At 32.0% G+C, this 14550-nt stretch overlaps 1 protein-coding gene across 1 annotated transcript in view; it reads left to right on the top strand.

Moving 5' to 3' along the window:
* LOC128177412 (uncharacterized) overlaps positions 1–14550 on the top strand; it is a 38310-nt gene extending 23760 nt beyond the window's left edge. Inside the window, exons 26-45 of the mRNA XM_052844115.1 lie at positions 907–1029; positions 1404–1526; positions 1993–2244; positions 2411–2539; positions 2657–2782; positions 2895–3029; positions 3201–3320; positions 3431–3679; positions 3780–4010; positions 5755–5880; positions 6582–6839; positions 7010–7033; positions 7167–7273; positions 7399–7463; positions 7597–7781; positions 7976–8078; positions 8169–8197; positions 9210–9321; positions 12671–12777; positions 14413–14550. Coding sequence (XP_052700075.1) covers positions 907–1029; positions 1404–1526; positions 1993–2244; positions 2411–2539; positions 2657–2782; positions 2895–3029; positions 3201–3320; positions 3431–3679; positions 3780–4010; positions 5755–5880; positions 6582–6839; positions 7010–7033; positions 7167–7273; positions 7399–7463; positions 7597–7781; positions 7976–8078; positions 8169–8197; positions 9210–9321; positions 12671–12777; positions 14413–14429 — 2621 coding nt within the window. The 3' untranslated portion in view covers positions 14430–14550. The remainder of the gene's footprint in view (positions 1–906; positions 1030–1403; positions 1527–1992; positions 2245–2410; positions 2540–2656; positions 2783–2894; positions 3030–3200; positions 3321–3430; positions 3680–3779; positions 4011–5754; positions 5881–6581; positions 6840–7009; positions 7034–7166; positions 7274–7398; positions 7464–7596; positions 7782–7975; positions 8079–8168; positions 8198–9209; positions 9322–12670; positions 12778–14412) is intronic.

Raw genomic sequence — 14550 nt, forward strand, 5'->3', positions numbered from 1 at the left:
CAACTGTTTGTGCAAGTTCCATTTGTTTTGATTTGTCACACGAATCGACATGCCTTTATCTGTAAGGCCCCTTGGCATAATGCCCTTCGTGATGGAGTCTTTTCCGTTTTTTCAATCCAACTATTTCTCACAGTCTAGATACAAAGTATCCGGCAAGCAAACATCACTGGTGGATCCATCAATAGCCATTTTGCATGTCATCTCTAAGGAAGAATTTGGAAACAAATATAAGCAAAGACTTATTCTCTTTCTTGTATTTATTTATAGCGCGATCCTTCTTTTCAGGATACGTTTGCTTAGAAGTGCCTGATGCTTTCAAGTTATGACAACTTACTATTTCATTATAAGTTATTCCAAGTGAAAACCATGAATTGAGTCTTTGTGATGTGTCAAGTGGTGTCATCAAATCACGGATTTGGTACATATACTAAATGTATATATAAGCAAATGAATGAATTGCGATTTAACGCAAAAATCATTGCGTTTAATCGCAAAATTATTGCGTTTAATCGCAAAAATTATTGCATTTAATCACAAAAACGTTTGCGTTTATTCGCAAAATATATTGCGTTTAAACGCAATAATAACTTTGCGTTTAAACGCAATATTTGTTTATTTGCGAATAAACGCAAAAGATTGCATTAAAACGCAATAAATATTGCGATTTAACGCAATATTAATTAATTTTGTTACTGAACTGGCCTCAATAAGCTTCCGTAGAGACCTCATCAATGCAAAAAATATATTTGTAGTAATACTCATAGAAGGTTGCAGAGTTTGAATTAGAACGCCAATGTTAATACTGTAAAATAACTAGCGATAATTTATTTACTTAATATGGATCTGGGATAGCAGTTAATGCATCATACAGTAAAACAGAATCATTTTAATAATTTTTCTGACTAGATTATGACCCTTGTAAGGATTTCCCCTCAAAATGTGAGTACACCTGTAGTAACAAAACCGGAACAATTCAATGCGATTGCCCGTTGGGATACGAACTGGCTTTAAATGGAATCAATTGCAAAGGTATGTAAATTAAATATATGCAATATATCGAATCAAGATGTGTAAATGTAAAAACATGCAGCTCGTCTAAAATTATATACTTGTACACTTATCGTTGACCAGGCCACATTTAATCATAGTGTACAGACAACTAAACTTGATGTTAAAATTATGAGCGAGATTTATCTCAATCTGCCCTTGCGCACAAAAGCAAATGCAGTACCACATAAAAAGCCATGATTGAACTAAATAATCTTATCAACATTAATTGAAACTGTTAAAAAATGATTCTTAGATGATTTTATAACTTTTTCTTTTTGTCCATCTTTTTGTTCACGATGTACTTTCTTAATCATATTTGAAGTATTATCATGACATCTTATTGCATTCCTCAGATATAAACGAATGTGAACTTCCGACTTCACCGTGTGAGGAAGGCTGTGTCAATACAGAAGGTTCATTTAATTGCACCTGTCAGCCTGGGTTTTATCTAAGCCAAGATAAAACATCATGCAAAGGTACAACTAAGAAAAAGTGTTTGAGCCTAAACAGAAAATGAATGGTACAAACTTAGAATTGTTTTGGTACTTTTAACGCGAAGTCTTCATTCCTAACATATGTTTGTTTACGCCACAAGTAAAGTGTCTATAGTGTGAATGTCTTACTGACAATTCCAATAGTTCCATTTATTGTTCAAATTTTCATATATGCATATTGTATATATAACAGTGAGACAAAATTAAAAAGAAAAAAAGAAGTTTATCATCATAGTTTTCGTATAAAAAATTATTTTAACATAAGAATGTTGTGAATGGATCGGGTATAGTTTTGAAATAAAAATTAGTGTGGACCACTATCCGTACATATATATACTAGTATATGAAGAAAATACAAATAAAACAATAAAATATAGATAAAAATATTGGTAATTGTTACTTTGTGTTAAAAAAGCTAATTTGATTACACTGGATATGTGTTAAATAGGATGTGAACTTCCTAACTATGGCAACAACTGCAGTAAGGTGTGCGAGTGCGGTCCCGGGGGAGACACGTGTGACGCCATGAGTGGGTGTGTCTGTCTGTCAGGGTGGACGGGAGAGAATTGTGACGAAGACATTGATGAATGTACATCAGATCCATTCATATGCGGCCCAAACCGGATATGCAAAAATCTGGAGGGTTCCTACTTTTGCGACTGTGAAGTTGGTTTCCTATCAGTGGGCGACAAATGTGAAGGTAAACTAAAGAACGTTTCAAATGTTTTAAAAATATCTTTTTAACTTTCTTATCTCAATCTTATCTCAATACTATTTATTGTTATACATGTATACAATACGATCAAGCTTTATGCTAACCACAGGATACAAATATTATGATCATTTATATGTTTAACGTATTACAGATATTGATGAATGTTCTGATATAAGTTTAAATGATTGTCCAAAATCAACCACATTTTGTCGAAACGCGTATGGCAGCTACGTATGTGAATGCCAGAAAGGTTTTCAAATGAACAACGGGGCATGTGAAGGTATATTCTCATTTAAAATGCCAATATGTCATTAACCTGTATAAAATTGAAGATTTCTACATTAATACGGATAAAACAAAACGAATATTTATAAATTAAATCGCCAATTTCTTTTAGACATAGACGAGTGTGAGACAGGCGTTCACCCTTGCTCTCAAATGTGCATCAACATGGATGGGGGCTACAATTGTGCCTGTTACTATGGATTCACTCTACGAGAAGACCGAGAGACTTGTGAAAAAGGTCAGTTGTATTTTAATGGAAGAATCAAAGTTTTGGGGTAAAATATGTAGTTCTTTCCAAGTATTAAATCATTGATGCATTTTCTAAGTCTGATATCATTGATATATTTTAGTGAAGGATACATGCACTTTGTTCCCTGGTCTCAACTGTAGCTATGGATGTAGGAGAGACAGCCATGACCCACGATCTGGAATTTGTTTCTGTGAATTGGGATACCAGCTTGATAGCGACGGGAAAACTTGTATTGGTAATTGTTTTAAGGTTTCAATTTTCACTTTATGTATTTACCGTTGCTTTCAAGATTTATTGAAAAACAATTTTTCCCTTTTATTCAAAAGTTCTGATTAATTCTATGATTGATACACTTCAGTGTACGCAAATTTATATAAGAGCACGTAAATATTTCATTTGTTTTAAGACATTAACGAATGCCACAGCAAAAACAAATGTCTCAACAACTGCACAAACACAGAGGGTTCATTCAAATGCGGATGTGCAGTTGGATACAAACTTAAGAATGATGGAATAACTTGTGAACGTGAGTTGTATTTTAATGCCATAATTTAAATTATAATGTAGGGATCTGTATATTTGCGTCATTGCAAAGAAATATTGTTTGCTTTTATTATTTCCCATTTTCTCATTCAGCGTGTGGCAAGTTTTTCTATGGAGAAAACTGTGAAACCCCGTGCAAATGTGGGCGTGGTTCCAAGACATGTGACAATATAAAGGGGTGTGTCTGCAAGTCAGGGTGGACTGGGGAATCTTGTGAGCAAGACGTGGACGAATGCAAATCTAATCCCTGCCATGGCCACCACAACGTTTGCGTAAACACCCCCGGATCTTATCGATGTGAATGCATATTGGGATATAGAAAAATCAATGGATTCTGTAAAGGTATTGAAATTTGTAAAAACAAACAGTAACGTTTTACAATCTTTTAATAAGTTGATTGAATGTGCGATGTCAAATCTAATGTTTGTTTTTATATACACAGATGTTGATGAATGCCAAGACTCGAGTATTTGTTCACATAAATGTATTAACTCTGAGGGAAGTTACAAATGTGATTGTAACCAAGGATTCAAACTTGAAAATGATAAGGACTGCGTAGACGTAAATGAATGCTTGGATACCAAGTGTCATGATTGTGAGAACCTACCAGGCAGCTTCAAATGTTTCTGCAAGAAAGGATTTGTAATCGATCCAGCTACGCAGGAGTGCAACAGTATGAAACGTCTCTTGTTGTTTAATTAGAGCTCAAAAATAACTTATTAGTGCTCTTACACATTTCGTATGCAAGTATTAAAGGGGAAAAACAGTCAAAAACATATTTTATTCATATTGATAAAGTAGTTCAAATATAACATGTGGTAATGCTGTTTTGAAAATAAACTACATAATTAAGCTTTAATGCAAAAAAAAATAAATGACGTAACACCAACTATACTGGATTGGTTTATATATATATATATATATATATATATATATATATATATATATATATATATATATATATATATATATATAGTATACACAGTGCTCTAAATAAAAAGTGGGTGCCTTTCTGTTACTCAGGTGATAACTGAACAAAATTGATAATGTTTAGGTTCAATTGTCAATCCAACGAATAAATACATGTATGCATAAATATATGCATTTTTATGAAATACAAGACAGCTGTTAATCTGATATCATTTAAAGCTGAAAATAACCTCAAGTTAATTTTTATTCCAAATCAAGTTCCTTGCTAACGTAATATTGTAATCAGAATGCTTAAAATACATTCTCTGAAGTCGAAATTACCATGTCGAAATAACTACCGCAGATATTTTCTACGATACTTAGCATCTGTTGACAATTTCCACAATTACGCGGAGATTCCACCAACACTAAACTCTGCCTCAAGATTTCAACAAAAAAATGCTCCGTTTGACGTTTATTTGTAATTTAGTTAAAATTCAAAGATTAAATCACGGTCTCAAATCGACATTGTCTCAAATCTTCCAAAACTTGTCTTTAAGAGCAAATATAGAAATATGCTATTACTGATGCACGATACAATATTGATAAAACAAACCACTCTAGATGGTGTCATGATTTAAAATGAAATGGTAGCTACCATAGTGGCGGGAAATCTAAATTAAGCATTAAGCATTGTTTGTGGTTTTAAATGAATATAGATTCACAATCATAGTAGATGATAATTAAATGATTTATTGATAAACACATTTTTAGTTTTCTACTCCTTTAATTATTTTTATAATTTCAATAATTTTCGATAATTTTTTAAATTTCAAATTGTATATAACCTGTATTGAAAAAGACACAAGAAATGTTTTCAGATTTTACGATTGTTTCTTTGCTTACAATTAAATGCGAAATTTCTCTTCACGCATAAATTTTCAGTATTATCAAAAGAAGGCCCGACAAATAGTTTGACTTATAAACTTACTTACGGAAAATTTAGTTATACATTATACATGATTTTGTAAGATTAAGTTGTAATGTGACGAAATTTCAAATTGGTTTGTAAGCAAAGTTGGTTGGTCGAGAAAATTTAATATACAGTTACAAAATGATTACATAATAAGACTTAGATAACCGTAAATCAGTTTGAATATTTTGGTCTAAACAATATGATGTTATCAAAGACGTTAAATTTCATTATGTTGTAAGGTAGTTTTATTTACACTTCTTTAATTTGGTGTAAAATAAAATAAAATCTCTATTGTTTTCATCATGATAAGTGCAAAAAGGTTGAAACTTTGTAGATGTCTTCAACTAAATGATATAAAATTTGTATAATGTAGACGAAATTAGTTTGATAATATTTTCCATCACTTCTGTCTGATTATTGTTCGGTTCCATAGGACTTAAAACGACATTTTTTATAGGACAGTTGATGCAGGTTTGATACTGAAAGGCATTGCTTCTACTGTATATGTACGCGTATTGATTCATTATTACAGATATTGACGAATGCTCTGATGGCAGCAATACGTGTTTATCCTATGCCACATGTACGGACACAATTGGCAGCTATACATGCAAATGTCCTGAGAAAGGGTTTAAAGGAGATGGTCATGAATGCACAGGTCTGAGAATAAACAGCTTACCCGAAAGTTTGCATCTTCTTTGCTTCTTTTTATGAACGGATTCATTTTATTCAACATTACAGTTCTCTATTTACCAATTCTAATAAATATAACCTATAATCTGTCCCAAGTTATTGCTTCCATCAATTTTTGATGATTTTAATAAAAATACACATACCTGTGAAAGCAATAAAATTGAAATCGATGAAAGGGAATATATCCAAGATATCTTCATTGAACAATTATCCCTTCTCACGCATAAAATTTCACAGGAACGAAAACAATTTTCTTGCAGAGATTTATAATGGGAAATGTTTACATCTTTTTTCCATTCGGAGAACACTCGGAATACATCGCGCAATTTTTTAACGTTATCATCCGGGCTTATTAATGGCTGATGCAATGCAAAATCTCCGTAGACTTTCAATTTTGGGATGTGTATTGAAACCTGAAACGGAGGAGGAAGCGTCTCAAAACAGATAATCTGGACATTTTTAATATTTGTGAATAAACGTAGTTTGAGCAAAAAGGTATTTAGTATTATTCAAATATCAAGCAAAAAGTGGTGGAAGCAAAAACTCGGGACAGGGTACAGTATATTAATTCTATACGAATAACCATTATTAAGATTGATGATGAAAAAAGTTTATCATAGTTGTTCTTTTTCTTCTTTATGTTCATCACTTGAACACTTTACACAGTCTGCGATGATTTTACATATGGAGAGCAGTGTTCTAAAACATGTGCATGTAATAACACAAATGCACTTAAATGCGATGCCATGTCGGGGATGTGTACTTGTAATCCGAAGTGGGAGGGGAAGGATTGTTCAGTGGATGTTGATGAGTGTAAACGAGGATCCAAGAGTTGTGAGTCAGATCTTCATGTTTGTGTAAACACTCCGGGTTCTGCTACGTGTGAGTGTCGTTACGGAGGAACAGACCTAAATACGTGTGTCCGTAAGTATACGTTTTTACTTAAATAGTTATATGATCATAGACCACTATTAATTTTTTTTCCCATGTATTTTCACGATTCTTCTTTAAAATTATTATAATGGTGTTTTTGTTATATTTTAAAAGACATTGTCTCTTCTTAACAATTTTTTTTTCTGAATAATGTTTTACAGAACCGAAATTGGCCTACGTAACAAGTAAGAACATAGCAAACAATATTGCATTTTATATTCAATTTAAGATAATATAATGACATATGATGAAGTAATAGTGTGTATGCTTTATATCTGAATGGTGTTCAACTCCCTTATATAAAACTTTTCTATAAAGATGAAACAGAAACTAAGGTGAAGGTGGAAGTCAGATTTGACATTAACGTTCAACGTCAGAAGTTTCTGAGTGATTCGATTACGATTTTGGAGGAATTTGAAAAACTGGTGAGAATGAACAAAGTACATTAATTTATCATCAAGAAACGATAATAAACTGAGATTACTTTATATCAGATGTGTTAAATGCTTTCACATTCTAACAATATTTATATTTGAATGTTTATCACTAGTTAAATGCTTTCTACAAAGAAGAAAATGTCGACGGATTCCATTTAGTGAAAGTGTTATCTGTTCAGTAAGTAACGAAATATATCTTCATCATTTAGCGAACAATGACGTATTTGTCCTAAAATAATATTTTCAAATTAGAACTTGAATGATCGATCTTGCAGTTTGCAAATCTTTTTCTAATCTTTTCGTAACTGAAGGTTTGGAAGTCTGATCATTGACTATGAAATAATAGGGAGCCTAAACAAATCGGTCAACTTTACGACTGACCTCGCAAAATGCATGACAGATCTTCTTCATGGTAAAATTAAACTTATGGTGCTACAACATATTCCAACAATACTGCAAATGACTATTAAAGACAAGTCTGGACTTCCACAATACAGTAAGAAGCTTTCTTGTATATTTACAATCATGGCCTATTTTTAAAAATAAATGTAGTCAAGAATGTATCTAAATAATGCTTTAAGTGTTGATTTTGTTATTGATATTTTCTAAGGATATAATATATTAAAAAAAAGTATTTTTGATGCACAATCAATCATAGAAATATTAATTTCATTTCAATCAATCTTTTAGGTATCTCGCCGTTAGCATCACCTTGTTTTGTGATGCACAGTTTCGGATATTCGTGTTTATCAGGCGAAAAATGTATCGACTCTTCTGGGTTAGCAGAGTGCGTGTAAGTATTGTCACAATAAATAGTGTACCCCTCACTGAAAGCAATAAAGTTTTAATAGATAAAATAAACATGTATATTTATTACTTTCAGCAAAGATTCACATTATTCTCAAGACAAGGGTAAGTTTATTTCTAAATTTTTGAAAAAAACAAAATTAATCTTGAATAATTTTTGTTTCCAATTGGCCTAATTCTTCTGATCTTTTTGGATTTATTATGTTACTATACTTTTCATAAAACCTAAAATGTAACTGTTACCCCATAATATTTTTAATTACGAATTGACGTTTAAGTAAATTTTTTATCGAATTTTCACACTGTCAAACAGACCATATTACCAAATTACAGTATCAGGTTAATCAAATTTGACCAGTTTGTTTTCGCTCAAGGTCAAATCAAGGTCATTACGTTTTTTCACTTTAAAGGCAGATATAAATAGATATTTATAGTTATGTATACATTTTTTAAGGTATGATTTTTTTATATATCAATAAAATGATAAAATAACACAATGTTTACCAGTTAAGGTCTAGCTCTAATGACTAAAAATATATATTTAAACTGAAATCGATAATGATTAATTAGCCTATATTTCATTTAATTTTCCTATTACACATAATATGAAGACTTTTTGAAAAAAATTTGGGAAGAAAGTTAAAATATTGAGAGAAAATTAGGTATTAGTGATTCTTAACACAAATATATAAATAGAAAAAGCGTATAGAACCAATTAAAAGGTAATTTGATTGGAATGTCATATTTTTCGAATATTTTTATTTCAGATTTCGAAAAAATACATGTATCTTCCTATTAGTTAAAAAATCCAGTATTAATTTTAATACCATCAAAAATGCCAAAAAAGCTTATTAACTTCAGGTAATTCTGAATAACAAAAATTTATGTTATTTCCATATGCCAGTCTCCCGCCAGTAATGCAGTCTTTATAAGATTTTAAACTTTGATTACTATTTCAACCCAATTGTTTAATAGTATTAAAAAAAGTAATCTTTTAAATTCCTTGAATTTAAGAACATTAAATTAAATGTACTTTTTGATATTTTGACAAGTCAAAAACCAAACCAAAGTCCATCCTAAAAAGACAAGGATTTGAAACATTTTTATTTTTTCCAAGATTCATCGACGTTTTTGATCGTTCTTGGAGTGAGTATCCCATTCTCCGTTGTTATAATAGCTTTAGTGGCCTGTTGGATTTATCATCATAAGACAGCAAATCGTGCCCAAGTGTGAGTGACGTTTATTTTTAGCAAATCAAGATATGAATATTGTAACAAGAGGCCCATGGGCCACATCTCTCACCTGAGGAACAAAAGGGTATGATAAAATCAGCTCAATGGAGTCATATTACAAACTATCTGGACAATGTACAATAATTCATGTAAATCCTGTATAAATAAAATCCATTTTCCCCTGGATATTCTTATGTTTATAATCATTAGTCCCTTTTCTAACAGGATGATTTTATAGTCATATCATATGCTAAGTATTGCAGTTCTAAAAAAGATCCCTAAAAATAGTTTATATATGGGATATAAACGTACATCAAACTCTGAACCTTCTCATGAGGCCAAAGAATTGTCCTGGGGCCAAAGTCTTAACAATTATAAAGAATCATCTGGCTGATTAGTTTCTGAGAAGATTTTTAAAGATTTACCCTGAGAAGAAGATTTTTAAAGAATAACTCTATTAATTCCTATGTAAAACATCGACCTCCCATTGTGGCCCAAACCTACCCCCAGGGGTCATGATTTTCACAAATTTGAATCTACACCACCTGAGGATGCTTCCACACAAGTTCTAGCTTTCCTGGCTAATTAGTTTCTGAGAAGAAGATTTTTAAAGACTTACTGTATATATTCCTATGTAAAACGTCGATCCCCTATTGTGGCCCCACCCTACCCCCGGGGGTCATGATTTTCACAACTTTGAATTTACACTACCTGAGGATGCATCCACACAAGTGTCAACTTTCCTGGCTGATTAGTTTCTGAGAAGAAGATTTTTAAAGACTTACTGTATATATTCCTATGTAAAACGTCGATCCCCCATTGTGGCCCCACCCTACCCCCGGGGGTCATGATTTTCACAACTTTGAATTTACACTACCTGAGGATGCATCCACACAAATGTCAACTTTCCTGGCTGATTAGTTTCTGAGAAGAAGATTTTTAAAGACTTACTGTATATATTCCTATGTAAAACGTCGATCCCCCATTGTGGCCCCACCCTACCCCCGGGGGTCATGATTTTCACAAATTTGAATCTTCACTACCTAAGGATGCATCCACACAAGTGTTAGCTTTCCTGGCCGATTAGTTTCTGAGAAGAAGATTTTTAAAGATTTACTTTTTATATTCATATGTTAAACTTCGACCCTCCATTGTGGCCCCACCCTACCCCCAGGGGTCATGATTTTCACATCTTTGAATCTACACTACCTGAGGATGCTTCCACACAAGTTTCAGCTTTCCTGGCCGATTAGTTTCTGAGAAGAAGATTTCTAAAGATTTACTCTATATATTCATTTGTTAAACTTCGACCCCCCCCCCCCATCCTCAGGTGAGCTAAAAAGGTTAAGTTTACAATTCAATAAGTTGGTTTCTGGAAGAACAGATTTTGAAAATTTTCGTAATAAATATTGACAATTCTTTTTACTTTTTCAATCTTTAGCTTTTAAGATCTGTGTACAAACATAGAATTGTGAGTAAATCTCTGTATCTTGCTTATAATTCGAAGCTTAACACTCATATATGGTTAGTAAATAGAAATTGTAAACAATTAAACACAAGAAACATGCACTATATGACTGTATAACAAATAAAGAACACTGTTTATTTTTTCGAAATGAATCATATATATACATGTATATACCTACATATTTCCGTAAGCAATATCAAACTCTTTTTAAACTTAATAAACTAGAAAATGCCGAGCATCTCAACAAAACCTACTGCATTAATCTACCATTACGCAAAAGATAATGCCGAATTACCGATAGAATGAATTGTATTTCAGTACCCCTACATCAGATTTTGCTTAATTTGCGCAGGTAAACAGTTAACGTAACTGTTTGATTTACCGAAGTCTCTGTTTGATTTGATACGTAAAAATCACGAAATACAGACGATAGTTTCCAGGTTACAAAGCATAAATAATGAAAATGAAACGAAAATCAGAACAAGCTAACACCAACGTCATAAGTGAAAAGTGTCAACGCATTGAAATATTTAGCCTCAATTTACTTCACAAAATCGGCACCAATATATTTTTCATGTTTCAAAATTTCCCTTCATACGCGAACTGTTGCACAACAAGCAAATTCATCATAGTCAGATCGACCCGTTTTCGTATATTGTCATGGCTGCTTTAAACAAAGAACCTCGTTTTAGAAGTATGGAATACGAGTCTTGGTAAAATGGGTATGCAAACCCGGGCCGTGGCAAAATAAATGCCGGGGTAGATCGGCAATCGTCAATTCCAAATACGCATTATTTTGCAGCAATATCTACAGCGAATACAAATATACTAGTCCATCAAATATCCTGAAATTTTAATTAGATTGGAAGATTAATAACTGCCAATCTTTTGTTTTGCCCAGGCCAAGTCTTGCCTACCCATTTTACCGGATACCGAGCCCGAAGCTATTAAACTGATTGAAACACGCCTTTTCTTTATTATTATTTTCCTAATAACTTAGATTTAAAACAAAATTACCCCTTAATTTTTGCAATTTATATTTTCCTTCCCATAAGGATAATTTATGCTAAACTACGTTGAATATGCCTCGGTAGTTCTTGAGAAGAAGATTTGTAAAAATGCACCCCCCTTTTTCTACAGTTTCAAGGTTTTCTCCGCTTTGAATACAGATCGGACTTTTATTTTTGCAATTTATATTCGCCCTCCCATAAGGATGCTTTGTGCCAAATTTGGTGGAAATTGGTTAAGCAGTTTTAGAGAAGAAGTTCAAAATGTAAAAAGTTTACAGACGGACAGACAGACGGACAGACGGACGACGGACAAAATGTGATCAGAATAGCTCACTTGAGCTTTCAGCTCCGGTGAGCTAAAAATATGAATAACCTTTAATTTCATGAACCTATAGTCAAAACAAATGTTACCCGATATCTTTTTATATACTTTGTAAATAAGTGAATGCACAGGTAACATCATAGGACAGTTTTAATATAAATCGAATAAGAACAATATTTGTAGATCTATGCTTAATTTCAGATAAAATCAAATTGTTCTGTTTGTTTCCTTTAATTCTCATTAGATTTTTTCACATGAAATAATTATTTTTGAAAAAGGGTTTGCTATGCCAAAACAACCCCTCTGAAACTTCATGTTTCATGTATAAAACGAAAAAGATTTCTAAACATAATATATGCATTATACTGGATCAAACAATATTAATGGTTTTTTTTAACTGCATTCACTATTATATATTCTTGTCTTTTAACCCAATATTCTCTCTCTCTCTCTCTCTCTCTCTCTCTCTCTCTCTCTCTCTCTCTCTCTCTCTCTCTCTCTCTTCGAATAGTGGTATTAAAAATAATTTAATACTAATTTTTACAGACTTGACTTAAATGACCCCTATATTCGGAAAATGAAATTTCGGAGAGAATATTACCCACCAAATTACCATGATGACAGCAAAGCATATGGCGCCTTCGTTGACCAAGGTAAATAATTATAATGCTATTGGTAACCGATTACTTATCTGAGAAAAATTGCATGTCAACCATATATAGAAGAAAATTTACACAAAAAGTCTTAATATCTTGCTTTTTTCTGATTATTTATTCTTTAGTACATTTACACATGTATGCAACTTTTTTCAATACCATGCTTATCAATTTTTACCTGAATTCATTTTTATTCTTTGTGTTATGCTAAATTCTATTTGACACTACTATTTTCTTTTGTTTTACATTCATTAATTCATACCAGTTTATACCAAATTATTTTGCTTATAAACGTGAATTCGACTCCGCCATCCTGAAGCGCTTTCAATGTTGAAAAAACCAAATTAAATCGTTTGATTTTAGTGCCAGGCAGCAGCAGTCTGTTTGCTGCATTTGTTGCCGTTCTTTACCAAAACAAAAAAATAATAAACAGAAGAAAAAAACACCCTCAACTAGCTTTGTAAGAAGTTTGGCATCAAGGCATATTGCTCTGATATGATTAAAACGCTTATAAAAGATATGGAGGATGATCCGAGGTATAATTTATAATTGAATTTGCAAGCAACAGGGGTAGCCTATTTTCATTATTTCACTATGTAAAGATTAAAAATGTAAATCTTTCAGGGCGGAGGGATTTTGGGATCCCCAAACTTAAAGATTCACACGTAATATGTATATTACTACAGTTATATTTAACAAACGTCGCCTTCTCACCGAATAAGGACACCTAATAATATGATTGTTAAAGAAACAAATCATAAGCTTGCCTAAAATTGTAACTTAAACATTCTAATTTTGTGAATAAAGGTATTCGGATTTTCATTTTTTTCTTCAAATTAATATGTAAAGGAGATTTCGTCTAGATTAAGTTCAATTTGATTCATGATCGAAACGTATGTTCATCCATATCCCACGTTTATGACCGTATTTTAATCTCCTTAACCTTGTTTATTTTGTTTACTTTGTGTCGTTTAACTCAATGTGTAAAGTCGCTGATACCCTAGATTTCTTAATTTTACCGAGTATACTTGATTCTGCAATTCGACAGTTTTGTGGCAAATCGCAAGAATTGCGAGCACCGAGCTTTTGTTATAATCTCATACTTTCTACGCGGATATCAATTCCTTGCATTTAATTAGGAATGCACTAACTGTATCCTAATGACATTCAGGTGGTGGGTCATGAATGTGAAAACTTTCACAGTACTAGGGGAAAGGAAAAGTATCTCTCTCATTCAATGCCTATCCCTTTTATTGTTTTCAATCAATTTAAATATTCATTGCATATTTATTACTTTTTCATCTACATAACCTATATTTTTGCAAATTTTTAATACCTATTATCATTTTAAACTATTTGTTACTCTTTTATCCATTATTTACAACTGGCAGGTGTAATATTAATGTATAGCAATTAAATTGCTATCAGAAAAAATTCTCGTAAAATAAATATTTTTTTTCTGTAATACATGTAGATTTTGTTTTATTTCTTTATAATTACCGGTTTCAATGTTAGAAAGATGAGCGAGTTTCTATATTAAAGGCATACGATATTATTTATTAATGTGGTAGAATAGGTGTTTCCATTTCCATTTTGTGTAATGAATGAACTTGGCATTTTATTCTTTTCCAGTTCCAAACAAAGAATGACATGCAAGACGTGATTCTCGAAACGAAACGAAGACTTTTATTTAGAAATTAGTCTGAACAATCTTTTTTGTCTCTCTTCACTTTAGTTTTTAAAAGTAGAGATATATATAGTATTATTAAA

Source organism: Crassostrea angulata, chromosome 1 (assembly GCF_025612915.1).
Source record: "Crassostrea angulata isolate pt1a10 chromosome 1, ASM2561291v2, whole genome shotgun sequence".
In the NCBI taxonomy this organism is placed as follows: domain Eukaryota; kingdom Metazoa; phylum Mollusca; class Bivalvia; order Ostreida; family Ostreidae; genus Magallana; species Magallana angulata.